Here is a 14,548-nt window from a genome sequence, read left to right on the forward strand (position 1 = left end):
ACTATTTGTATTATTACTATAATTTTACTAATAACAACAATAATACTTCGTTCTTCACAAAACCCAAGATTTCAATGGAGGGGCCATTCCCTTTACTGGTAAAGATCACTAAAGCTCTATGTCTAATAAGACACTCTCTATTGCTATTAAAAATGTACTCATCTAATGTCCATCTTTCTGATAAAAAGCTTTTCTAAACTAAGTTAGACCAGTCTTCTGAGGACCAACACAAAGTCTGAGGACCATCAGAACATTGGTGCATATTGAAATTCTTTACAGAAGGAAAGCTGTCAGTTAGCTGGTATGGTGGACTAGAAAACAAGTTCAAATTCTTATTGTTCATTTTATTTTCGCCACCATTATTATTAATTTATCCAGTGTCCTAAATGAATAGTCATGTAACTGCAATGAGAAAGACCTCAATTCAAATCCTAATTCAGATCCTTACTTGTGACCTTGGGCAATTCACTTAATCTCTTTCTGTCTCAGTTTCCTCATTTGTAAATAGGGATGATAATAGCTTCTAGGTCCCAGGGTTGTTGTATCAAATGAGATAATAACTGTGAAACATTATTCATCTTCATGTTACATAGTAGGTGCTATATAAATACTAGCTATCATTAGTCATATTTATTCATTCAATTTATTTATTTATGCTCAATGGGAATGTATTAAGTATAAATTTTGTCCTTTATTAAGAATGAACATTATACTAGGCACCCAGGATACAAAGACAGAAATAAAAGTCCTTGCCATTCAGATTACATTCTACTAGTTTTTAAAAAATAATTTAACACTATTGTCACTTAACAATATTGTCACTTCAGTATTTCCATCCTTCAGGAAGCGAGCATCCCTTTGGATTATTGCAATCACCCATGGAACTGACCCTGTACTCCTAGCTTTAGATGACTGTCTGAGATTCTTAAAATTCAATTCAGTTAATGCTCATGACTCTAGTTCTAAATTACAAAGGCTACCCCAAAGGAAAAAATTCCTTTTGTGGATTTTCTTTTTTAAAAATGTGCTTGCTATCACTAAGAATATATATTTGTGACTTTGTAGCTTTTGTCTTTTATAGGCATTTTCTCATTGAATCCTTACAATAAAAGGCTTGCAATAAGGCATCTGAGGCCCCAGGTTCAAATCCTACTTCTCACATTAATCCATATGATTTGGAAGTACAGGTCCTGTGAGACCTGATTTAAGATTAGGTGAATATGAGGGTTATTTCTGCATTTATAATTTAGGAAACTGAGGCTTAAGAAGTTGGAGTTTTGACTTACTCAAAACCCCTAATGACTCATGAATGGCATACCTGTAACTTAAACTTGAATCTTTTAACACTAAGTCAGATGTTCTTTCATTTACAGGACACAACTTCCTTATTAATTATTCCTGCTTAGACTCCCCCCGCCCCGTGAAAATAGATTTTTTTTTTATTATTTTGAATCCCATGTTGTTATGCTCCTGTTCCCATTTTTAATCTCTTAGGCTTCCTTCTCCCTCTGATGCTTTCTCTTCACTCATGCCTTTGTCACTTCTCAGTTTCATCACCCTTGAACAGAATTAATATGCTTCTCACCTCCCTACAAGCTCATTAATAAAGAAGTCAAATGGTACCAAGTTAATGACAGTCCCTGTGGCTCTATCCTGTTCATCTCCTTTCCCATTTTAACACATTTTCATTTATCTTCCCCTTTTGTTTACTCTTGTCACACTTTTTCCTCCTTATGTCAGTGATCATAGGCAAACCATGGCTGGAGAAACCACATTTGCTCTTGGCTGCTTCAAAGATTAAGCATTTAGAGGTTTAATATATCTTTATAATAATCTCTACTAGTCTGGGCTGGTTCTGACTCTGGGAATTTCAACCCTTTAAATTCCAAGCTCATATTCCCAATGAAACTCTATTTCAGTGCCTGATAATGTCTTATTCTTGATAGGTTGAATCAAATGATGAGACTCTTGAGCATGGTATGCTCCTATGTGTTTGTGAAACTAGCTTTGGCATATATAGTCTTGCCAATCAATTTGCTTTCATTTCCCAAGTCTAATAACAGTATGAGGTAATATAGTATAGGGGATAAAGAGAACTGGCTTTAAGTCCAGGAGCACCTTTGTTCAAATCCCACCGTTGAAGAGATATAATCTTGAACAATTTATTTACCTTTTGAGCTGTAGGTAATTCACTAAGATCTCCTTTGGTAAAAAGGGTTTCCTCATTTGTTATTTCCCTTCTTGGATGTCCAACCTTTTAGTTTCTGGTTCACACTGACTGACAAAAAAAGTTGTCAAGGGCCACATATACAATTTAGCATTTATTTATGATTACAATGTAACTTACTACCAATGGGCAATGGGTACCAATGAATATCAAGTCTTATGATTGGGCTTTGAGGGCTGCAGGTTAGACATACCTGCCTAAGGCAAATGAAATTCAACTTCTAAATATAATTTGATCTTTATTCTAAATTCAGCCACATGGAAGAAGGGATGGATTAAATTAAACATTGTGAACTAACATTTAGTAAGAGGCAGTGAGGCATAATGGATTAAGTAGGCAGACAATGAAGTAAGAACATCTAGGATCATCTGTTGAACTCTGACACATGCTAGTTGTATGACCCTACATAAATCACTTAAATTCTGAATGACTTGGTGCAAATCTTAATAGTATAAATTGCAGACTTAATCTATATTGGGAGGAGGGAGTTTCTTCACTAGGAGTTTTCCATAGACATCCATCTACCATTTGTCCCTATTGCTAAAAAGTTTGGTATTCAAACAGAAATCCCATGACACTAAATGTTTTTATAAAAAGACTTCCAAATCTCAAATAATGCTCCATTTATCCAAATGAATAGTGGATTCAGTAAGAGTCTATTAAAACAAAAGGACTTAACTTGTTGTTTAAATGTAATTTAAACCATATTTTTAAGACTACCTATGGCTTGACTGTTTCTGTTGTATTAGTAGAAAAAGAGTCATGATAGATACGTCAAAAATGACTCTGTTGTCAGTGATGGTAAAGGGACATAGATGCTAAGAATTAGAAATAGAAATGGTATGAGAGATCCCCTTATTCAAATTTTTATAAAGTGAGCATAGCCTTTTTAACCTCTGTTTGTAGCCTCTGTTTGTATATGCCTAATAAAGACTTTACTTCTGTATGGAGAATTTACTCCACTGTGGACAGCTCTGGTTGTTAGAAAATCCATTTTTATATAAAGTCCAAAACACTTTGCAAAGCCTACTCATTGGCTTTATTGAAAATAGCATAGGGGCAGCTAGGTGGCATAGCAGATAGAGCATGATCCCTAGGGTCAGGAGGACCTGAGTTGAAATCTGACCTCAGACACTTAAAAATTACCTGGCTGTGTGATATGGGGCAAGTCATTTAATCCTACTGCCTTGCAAAAAACCCAAAATAATAAATAAACACTTAATTCATTAAAAAAAGAAAATAGAATAAAGTCAAATCCTTCTTCTACAAAACTAATCCTTCAAATATTTGAAGACAGAAATCATCTTCTATTTTTCTTTCTTAGTTCTTTAGTTCATTCATCTGTTCCTAGGACATGATTTCCATTTTCCATCTTATGTACATTGAGTCTCTCAAAATGTAATACCTAGGAATTAAATAGTATATTAAAGGTGTATTCTGAGTAGAACAAAGTAGAGAGGGATACTTAAATCACTTGTAATCTAAGAACATAGATCTGTAATCTAACTATAATTCTATTAAGGCTAAGATTTCAAGATTTCAAGTCATATCACACTGTTGACTCATGTTAAGTTTACCATCCTAAAACCCTAGTCGTTTTATAAAAATCTTGGGATCAAGTCAGGCCTCCTTCATCTTCTAGTTCTGTAATTAATTAATTTTAGAACCTAAATCCTAGGTTTAATATTTATTCCCTAGTGAATTTTATTTTATTGACTTTTATTGACCTTTTTTAACTTATTGAGATCATTTTGAATCTAGATTTTGTCTTTTCTGTTATTAGCAGCAAATACATTTCTCAGTCCTTCTACATATGTGTCTTCTTCTAAATCACCCATTAAAATGTTAGCCAGAAAAGGTAGAGCTCTGGGAGGACTTTGGTATTCCAAGTGAGAGCTCCCTTGTGATGAACAAAGCTTGCTCCAGAAGTTTCTTGGCTAAAATGTCTTAATAAATTTGTTTTAGATTTTTCAAGGCAATAGGGTTAAGTGGCTTGCCCAAGGCCACACAGCTAGGTAATTATTAAGTGTCTGAGGTCAGATTTGAACCCAGGTACTCCTGACTTCAAGGCCGGTACTCTATCCACTGCGCCACCTAGCTGCCCCAAAAAATGTCTTAATAAATTAAAAAACAAAATCAAACTAAACCCCTTTTTATTGAAACCTTTTATGGGTGAGGTACTATGTTAAAGAGAAGGAGTGAGGGTTCCAAAGAAGTATAAGTGATGAGAAATATAAATCATGGTTCTGTACACTAGAGGCTTCTAATCTACTTAGGAAGAAGAGATATACTCATGAAACAATTAGAGAACAAGATAATTTATGCCACAGTGCTAAACTGTGTAGTACAGACAATTAACTCAAAAGATATTGTCTAATAAGGTGCTGATTTCACAACACAGTTAATAAGCATGAAAGGAGTTAGAGAAGATCTTATGAGCTAGAATAATGAGAGAAGGATTTACAGAAGCTAGGAATTGAAGGGCCAATGAATTTACAGGATGGAGATAATAACATTAAGCAGAAATAGTAACCAGTACAACCAAATACAATCGATATTTAAGTGCCTTCTATGTGACAGGCAGTGAGAGTACAGAGACAAAAATGAAACAATCTCCAACTTTCTAGACTGCATTGCATTCCTTCTATTGGAGGAAAAGTCTAGAGGAGAATTTATTAGATGCAACAGGTAATAGAATGATAAGGGGACTGGTAGAGAGTTCATATTAGGGAATGGTGTGAGAAGATTTTATACATTAGATTGTACAGATAAGAGGCGATCAGATAATAAAAGAGTTTCCAATGTTAAATGCAAGAATTTGGAGCTCATCCATAGGAAATAGGGAGCTATTTGTTAAGTTTCTATTTAAATAACTTGATGAAAAATATTTTGGGAGAAGTAATCTAGTGATCTCTTTACCCTCCCTCCCTGATTTCAACAGTGTTAATAACTGCCTGTTCTAGACCATGTCCAAACATTAATTTAACTTATGGCATATTTAATATGAGATCTTTGTCCAACTATTAGTAAGCTGATATACTTCCCAAGTCATTGACATTCTTGCTATAAATGAACCTTAAAGACACATAGGAGTTAGAGCTATGGTAAAGGCAGATCACAAGTTCTACTCATGGCAGCAAATAAAGAAGTTGGTGGGGTTCTGATCTGAATCAGGTGAGAGAATATAGCTACCAGAGAAACTGTTGATCCATAAAAGTGTCTGTGTCCATGTGGACAGGATAAATGGGAGGGAATGCAGGTGTAATCAAATTGTTCAAAAAGAGAAGCATCCACTCAAAGAAAAGGGATAGAATAGAGACTTGTAGGGTTACAGGGACAGCTCAATGTTAAGTCCAAAAAATCATACATGTTCAGTATCATGAGGGAAATAGTCAGTAGAGAGGGAGAAATTGGAGATGTGAGAGAGATAGAAGGAGAGGGGAGATATTAAGGTCAAGAAATAGGTACATGCAGTAAATGACAGAATGTTTTCAGCCTTTATGGCAAAGTATGAGGAAGATTGAGAGGGAGAGCCAAAGAGAGACAGCAGAGACAGTGAAAGAGAGAGAGAGAGAGAGAGAGAGAGAGAGAGAGAGAGAGAGAGAGATTAAATGATTTACAAGAATTATCAAGATACCAAGTTGAAATTTATTGACATGAATTTAAGATAAGTTCTCTTTTTTTGTTGTAATAATGACAGCTAACATTTATTAAGTACTTGAAGGTTTGCAAAATACTCTAGATGTATTAACTCATTTTAATGCATGTAAAAGCACTTTTTAAAAAACAGAAATCATATCATCTCTGTATTCAATAAAGCTCAGCCAATTCCCCAGGTTCCTTTTATCCCAGAGAAAATATCTCTGCTCAAGTAGCAAGACATAGTGAATAGTGAGTAAAGTCAGTCTCAAGTCGGGATGACCTGGATTCTAATGTCATATATTCACTATGTGACCCTGAATAAATCACTTATATTTCCAATGTTCCCTGGCAAATCTTTAAAAGCACTGATTATTCTGCATTGCTTTGGAGAGTTTTTTCTCACAAACCATTGTAATCACAGGTATAGACCAAAAGAAAAACCTAAATTCAAACAAAACATAAATATCCATGGAAAGTAAAAGAGAATGATCATGTTGACACATTTTAGATAAACGTTCTTACTCTTTGAATCGATCCAATCATCTTTATGAGAGGCAATGCTTCAGGCAAGTCTCTAAAATGTAATGCTATGGAGACAGAAAAGATGCTGACCTACATCCTTATGGCATATCCCTACACCACTGAAATCCCAGGACCAGTACCCATCTCTGTTCTACAATTTATCAGATACCAGTGGTGATAAAATGGTTGTCTTACTCTATGTATTTTAGAGGTAAATAAGATGTATGATATAAGTTTTTGTGGGTGGATACATTTCTTGCTTCTCTATGAGATCAAGGAAGACTTTTTTTTTCTCCCTCTCTATATTATGAAGGAACAGAATGAATACAACTCTTCAATGGCAAAGAGTCAGACCAATACAGCTCGGATTGATGGGCTTCGACCTGGCATGGTTTATGTGGTTCAAGTGAGAGCTCGAACAGTCGCTGGTTATGGCAAATACAGTGGGAAAATGTGCTTCCAGACACTGACAGATGGTGAGTGGGGTGTTTGGCCAGTGGAAGAAGAGGGTGGGGAGAAAATGTAGAAGAGGACAGAGAGAAATTGCAATGCCTGCTAAAATGTCAACCTGTAATTGAGTTTAAGTTAAATTTTCTCTTCAGAGGCCATTTCCCAATAGGACAACTTGGAAAGGACCTAGCGGAGTACAGGGATATTTGATTAATCACCAGCTGGAAGAAGAATCTGTTTTCAATCTTTTAGCTATGTTTCCCCTCCTTCCTACTTTATCCCCAGCATCTAATTGAATTTGGGTTTCAAGCTTCTTTCCACATGGTGAACATATGGGAATCTGTTTACTTGTATATCAGAACTGACCTGAACATTCCTACTATCCTAAAGCAGAGATAAAAATAGGGAAGAGGGCACTTTTAGAATGGTGGCTTTTGAGTGAATGTCAACCCAATCCCAATTCTTCAAATTGCTGCTCATTTAAGGGATAACATGATGAACCTAGAGTTAGAGTACCTTGGTTCAAAACCTGTATCTGATGCTACTTGTATTAGATAGCGCAAAACATTTAACACTTCTGGAACTCACTTTCCTCTTCTGTAAAAATGATAGGATTGACTAATCTGACTTCTTAGGTCTTTTCTGGTTCTAGAGCTATTATCCTATCATCCATCACTTCATTATGGTCCTGTGTACAATACTAATAAGAATATTAACAACCACAATAGAATGTATATAGTACTTTTAGTTTTCAAATATTATTTCATTTTATCCATACAATAATTCTTGAAGGCAGGTACTAGCACTATTTCCATCTTATAGTCAAGCTATTTGAGACAGATAGAGATTATTTGACTTGTCCAGGGTCAGACAGCTAGCAAATATCTGAGGCCAAATTTGAACTCAAGTCTCCTAGCTGCCTGATCCTAGAAGTCATCAGGAAGGAGCTTGCAGACTTGACTTCCTAAGGATCTGACCAGTGTAACAGAGTTCAAATTCGGCCTCAGATATTTAGTAGTTGTGTGACCCTGGAGTAATCAATTAATCACTGTCTGCCTGAGTTACATCATGTGTTAAAAAAAATTGGCCTAATAACAGCCAGCACCTAATTTCCAGGATTTCTGTGAGGACAAAATGAGGTAATATTTGTAAATTGTTTTGTGAACTTTAAATATATATGTAATTATATATATATATATATTTAATATTATATATAGTACATCATATACAATTCTTTATAATTACTAGCTATTATAATTTCACTCCCCCCAAAACCAGAGTTTTAGTTCAAAGAACTCTACTATGACATAATCACCAGTTTTCTACTGAAACTTCCCAATGCTACGAATGAGGTTTCTAAAGAGAAAAAAATTTTCACCTTGCTTTTTCTCAATCTAGTACTTTCTTGCCTTTTATTTGTAAGGATTCTCATTAATAATTCTTAAAATCTTATTTCCCTAGTTAGCGTTTTCTTTCTTTGTAGCTTTGCCAATGGTTATTTTGTGTGTTCAGATGCCTTCTCCTTAAGTAGAGGATCAGCAGGGTCTTCCTTTGAGGTATTCAAATTAATCAACTGGGATCCAATCAGCCTCACTCCTTAAGCATTTTAACTTTCATAGAAAGCAGTAAAGAAAGTGAAGGAAGGATATTGATCTTCAGCTCTTACCTAACATTCTTTTAAGGTGAATACTGTGTCCCTTTAGAAAAAAAAAAAAGGGGAAGACTGCAGTACTGAAATTAGACAAATTACTAAGGAGCACTTATGATACTGAAAGTCCTAAAATGTGCTCTTCTAGAATAATTGGACCTTTACATAAACATTGGCTTCATGGAATTATCCAGGATTCACTTCATGGAATTACCCAGGATTCATAGTCAAAGATCTGATGCAGGGATGCCCTAAAGAACTATTTTCTACTAGATTCACTGAGACAAATCAAAAAGTAACACATTTCTCTCAAGAAGGCTATTCTTAAAGTTGGTAGCTAAGTTGAATAAATTCATTTGAGAGAAAACTGAAAAATGGTTAAATTGGAGATATTATTTTTAGTTCTACTAAAACATTTTCTTTTTTTTTAGAAAGATTTTATTTATTTTGAGTTTTACAATTCCCCCCCATCTTGCTTCCCTCCACCCACCCCTCACAGAAGGCATTCTGTTAGTCTTTATATTGTTTCCATGGTATACATTGATTTCTTGAATGTGATGAGAGAGAAATCATATCCTTAAGGAAGAAAAATAAAGTATAAGATATAGCAAAATTACATAATAAGATAACAAAAACATTTTCTTTTTTGAATTTCACGTCAATGGATTGTATTTCTCAGGTTTGATCCTTCTCGTTGCTGTCTATTAGGCAGTAGAATGAATTCTCCCCCTTTCCTCAATCATTTCAGTACTTCTCTATTTCTAACTCAGAAACTTCAGAATTCAGATATATGACTTCTATTTTCCTGACTTCTCAATTCATCAGCTTCCTCAACTACACAAACATTTCTTGGATATTGACCCCTTGACCCCTACCCAGAGGAGTATCAGTATCAGACCTCAGTATCACCCTGACTAGCTTCCAACCCCCAAGAATTTGAATTTGTAAATCTTCCTCTGTGCCTTTACACCTTATTCTCTCGTCTTTGTTCTGCTCCTTTTCTGCTTTGTAACCCTGTTCCCATTCCCACTCCATCCCCCGCCCAGTGTTGCTATTTCATTAGTCTTGTTATAGTTCCATTCCCCCATTTAGTCTGAACCTAAAGATACCTAACTTCAACAGGAGCTTATTTTTGTTTTCCATATCCTACTGTTTTCTCATACTGACTTCAACATTTCCTTCCACAACATCAACTTTCCATTACTTGTCTCTGTTTTTAACACAGGCCACTCCACATTCCTAGAGTGTTGTTCTTCCTCATTTTTACCTCTTGAAACTTCTAGCTCCACATAGAACTTAGTTGAAATACTACCTTATATAAGAGACATTTTATGATTGTCCTAGATGTTCCTGCCCTCCTCCCCATGAAATTACTATGAAATTAGCATTTAATAGCATCACAGTTCTGGAAAGAACTGAAGAGGTCATCTAGTCCAATGTCATTATGCTGTAAATGATGAAACACGTTTAGTGACTGGCCTAGGATCATGCAGCTATCAAGTGACAGAGGTGATATTTCTTTTGTAGGAAACTAGCCCTGCAATTTCATTGGAATAAAGTTTCTCAAATGGGGAGTTTAATGCAGATTAGTACTTTACAATTTACTATCATTCTAGACAAAATCTAGATCTAGGATATTGAGAGGTGAAGTGATTCAGCTAGGACAAATAGTCCTTAAGTGTCAGAGTCAGGATTAGTGATTTCGAGGATAGTTCTCTATCTAGTAGCCCTATGATTTATATACTTTCTATTAGATTTTAAATTCCTCAAGAGAAATAACTGTGTTGGCTTTCATCTCTGCATTTACATAGGCACATAGGCACATACATTTAGAAAATATATGTTAGAAAAAATTAATTAAAATATAAAATTAAAAAAAAAGATTTATGTTGAATTTAACTATTGAAGTTTACATGTGTCTCCTTTAATTATAGTCACATTCATGTACAGTTTAGTTTGCCTAGTTAAGTCAATTTGAAAGTTGATGTAATCATCCTTGTAATTAAAGTTGCATATGGGGAGTTGTTGGGGGTCATTAACCCAAGAAATGGCAAAGTAGTTTGGTGATGATGCTTGAAGTTGAAAAGATATGAATTCAAATTCCACCTCTAAAATTTATTAAAATTGGATGACTTTGAAAAGGTAATGGACCTTTCTAAGCCACTAATCAATGAGTAAAACAATCCTTATTAAAATAGCTCCTTCACAGAATGATTAGGATCATATAGAGAAAGGGACTGGATCTAAGATTTCACTGGTGTAGGGAAATTCCTTCTACAAATTCAGATTGCAACCTTCTTTGCAAATGAGGAGAAATATCTAGAACATGACTTGACTAGAATCACAGAACCAGTATATTACATCCATATGGAACCCAGATTTTCCTGAATCTAAGAAGTTCTCTATCTGTGACATAATACTCCCTCTGCAAGGCATTACTAGGGAAGTGACACAAATAGTGAACAGAGAAGACTGGGAGTAGTGTCAAAAGATCAGGGTTCCAGTTCCAACTTATAACATAGGTTAAAACTATGGAAATCCATTTACTTTTTTTCTACAATAAGTCACATGACTTGATCTTGTTATTTAATCTCATTTGACCAAACCCTTTATTTATAAAAATGGTCAGTCTAGAAGATCTCTAATCCTTTTTCTGTTCCAACATTTTATGGTTCCACTTTCAAATTTTCAAAGAAAACAAACAAAAAAAAAAACACCACCACAACAACAAGAACAAAAACCTTTGACACATGTCACTAAACAAAAATTATAACGTAAAGAAGTGGGGTGGCTATGTGGCACAGTGGATAGAGCACTGGCCCTGGAGTGTTCCTGAGTTCAAATGTGGCCTCAGACACTTACTAATTACCTAATTGTGTGGCCTTGGGCAAGCCACTTAACCCCATTGCCTTGCAAAAAAACCTAAAAAAAAATAACATAAAGAAGTTAGGAAGTTCAGGTGCCAGCAGGCCTTTGCTATTACATAAGCTTCTGACTAGATGACTGATGAAACTCTAATTAGTGGCCTTTCAGGTGGAATTCCAGATATTTACCCAATTTGTGTAAGGCTATGTTATAGATATTGGAGACACAATGGTAAAAATAAATGAACTCCTCAACTTAAGGAATTTACATTTGATATGGGGTGGTATTGGTTAAAATCTAGATGGTATAAGGTAGTAAAGACAGCATAATTTGAGAAAGTGGGACACACTAATGATTGTTCAGGGTAGTTTGGGGTAACTAGGAAAGAGTTTACATAATTGGCACTTAAACTGAAATCAAAAGAAAATAAAGTAGATGAGACTAGAGTATAATCTAGGCAAAGGAGAGTGGGAAGAAGAAGGCAAATTGTGGAAAAGAAGACATGAGATAGAAGGAAAAACTTGAGAACAACTAGCACTCTCAGTTGGTTGGACTGTTATATGTGAAAAAAGAATTTAGGTGAAATGTCTAGAAAGGCAAATAGGACCTAGATCATTCAGATCTTTCAGAGTCATACTTAAGAGTCTATTTTCCTAAGAAGGGTGCTAAAGTTTTTGAGAGGGGGATTGACATGGCCAGACCTGTACTTTAAGATGATTTAGAATTTACAAACTGCTCAGTGGAGAGTTTTTTCAGAACACAGTTGCTTTATTAAAAGGACAGTTTTCATTTTTGACATAGGAAAGTCAATGTTTATTGTATGGATAGTCCTATATTGCTTGTGCAGGCTACTGGTAAGTAAGTTTTCCCAGTAAAAAAGAGAGATTAGACTATGCTAGTATGAATTAATAAATGGATCAAATGTTTCTCATGGAACTTTCTCTCCTAGATGATTACAAGTCAGAACTGAGGGAGCAGCTGCCCCTGATTGCTGGTTCTGCAGCTGCTGGAGTGGTATTCATCGTGTCACTAGTGGCCATTTCCATTGTCTGTAGCAGGTATGTAGGTTTCCTTTTCTTTCTTTTAGTCTTTTCCATTGTTTCCTAGACATCTCCAGAGATGAATGATACTGTGGGGTTAAGTTTGGGCAAACTATCTTTGAACTTGTTTCTTTATCTGAAGGGCACTTGATCTGGAGTCAGGAAGACTTGAATTCAAATCCCAGTCTCAGTCTTTGGGCTGTGTGATCTTGAGCAAGTCACTTAACCCTGTTTGCCTCAGTTTCCTCATATATAAAATAAGCTGGATAAGGAATGGCAAATCATTCTAGTATCTTTGCCTAGAAAACCCTGGCTGGGGTCACAAAGAGTCAGACAAGAATGAAAAACAACTGAACAATCTCAGTGGATTATGTATTTATCCTATACTGACAGTCAATGAAACCAGAAATGGGGTGAGGAGGAGCCAGAATACCAGAGACACAAGAGTTATCAGGGAAAGGAGCTAGGGCATCAAAGACATAGGAGTAAACAGGAGCAAAGAGAAGGGAAGAGAGGGTCTAAGGAGTCCCTCAGCTGTGCTTTCATTTCTGGTAGAAAAATTAAAAAAGACAATTTGGCATGAAACACCTTTGCGTGGCTTCTTCTTTTTAACAGTAAATTTAGGCATTCTAGCTCCAGCACTTCTTTTGTCTTAAAGAGAAAGGAAGTGATGGAAACAAACATTTATAAGGAACCTAATATATATCAGGCTATGTGCTAAGAATTTTATCTCATTTGATCTCTCAGCATCTATTATCATCGCTTCCATTTTTACTTGTGGAAACAGAGTAAGTGTCTTATCCAGGACCACATAGATGGTCTATCTGAAGTTATATTTGAACTCAGACCTTCCTTGCCAGTTATATATCTACTCTGCCATCTAGCTGCCTCTGGATGTGCTCGAGAATTTAATAGTGAATGCATGAAAGAAAAGGTATGTCCCATTTACTAGAAACCAGCATGAGTTCACTAGGAAAAGAAGGGTGACACAGCAGGGAATCTTGAGTCAAGATGACCTGAGTTCAAATTTGACCTCAGACATTTGCTAGCTGTGTGACCCTGGACAAGTAACTAAACCTTTGTTATTCTAAGTTTTCTCATCTGTAAAACTGGAATGTTAATAATACCTACCTCCCAAGATTATTGTAAGGATCAGCTGAGATAATAATTGTGAGCAATTACGACAGTGTCTAGCACAGGGTAAGTTCTATATAAATATTAACTATCATCATCTTTATATTAACTCACCTAATTTTATTTATCAAAAAGAACCTGGAAAACTAGGAAAATGCTATTTTGGCAAAATATTTCATGACATCCCTGTGGACAAGATATTTTAATGTTTCGCATAATATTTAATTTCCCCAATTACATGCAAAAACAATTTTATTATTCATTTAAAAAATGATTTCCATATTCTTTTCCTACTTCCCTCTCCTTCTCCCTCCCTGAGATGGTAAGTAATCTGATATAGGTTATATGTGTGTAATCATGTAAAACTTATTTCCATATTAATCATGTTGTGAAAAAAAACAGACTAAAAAAGAAAACCCCACTAAAAAGAAAGTAAAAAATTCATTCAGACTTCATCAGCTCTTCTGGAAATGAATAGCATTTTTCGTCATGAGTCCTTTGGAATTGTCATGAATCATTGCACTGCTGAGAAAATCTAAGTCATTTAAAGTTGATTATCATACAATATCAATGCTTCTGTGTGCAACCCTCTCCTGATCATGCTCATTTCACTTTGCATTAGTTCATGTAAGTTTTCCAGGCTTTTCTGAAATCATCCTGCTGATATTTTATTATAACATAATACTGTTCCATCATAATCATATTTTCCAACTTGTTCAGCCATTCCCCAATTGATATACATTCCCTCAGTTTCCAATTCTTTGCCACCACTAAAAGAACTACTATAAGTATTTTTGTGAAAATAGGTTCTTTTCCTTTTTGTTTGATCTTTTTATGATACAAACATAATAGCTGTATTGCTGGATCAAAAGTTTCAAACAGTTTTATAGCCAACCTTTGGGGCATAAGCTCCAAATTGCTCTCCAGAACAGACCAATTCACAGTTCCACCAACAGTGCATTTAGTGTTTGATTTTCACACACCCCCTCCAACATTTATCATTTTCTTTTCTGGTGGACA

The 14,548-nt window shown here is 35.3% G+C and overlaps 1 protein-coding gene across 5 annotated transcripts in view; it reads left to right on the forward strand.

Moving 5' to 3' along the window:
* EPHB1 (EPH receptor B1) overlaps nt 1-14,548 on the forward strand; it is an 890,754-nt gene that overhangs the window by 764,913 nt on the left and 111,293 nt on the right. For all 5 annotated transcript variants that reach the window (XM_074214828.1, XM_074214827.1, XM_074214825.1 and 2 more), the window contains 2 exons: nt 6,705-6,867; nt 12,304-12,412. In XM_074214828.1, coding sequence (XP_074070929.1) covers nt 6,705-6,867; nt 12,304-12,412 — 272 coding nt within the window. The remainder of the gene's footprint in view (nt 1-6,704; nt 6,868-12,303; nt 12,413-14,548) is intronic.

Source organism: Macrotis lagotis, chromosome 1, assembly GCF_037893015.1.
Source record: "Macrotis lagotis isolate mMagLag1 chromosome 1, bilby.v1.9.chrom.fasta, whole genome shotgun sequence".
Classification (NCBI taxonomy): domain Eukaryota; kingdom Metazoa; phylum Chordata; class Mammalia; order Peramelemorphia; family Peramelidae; genus Macrotis; species Macrotis lagotis.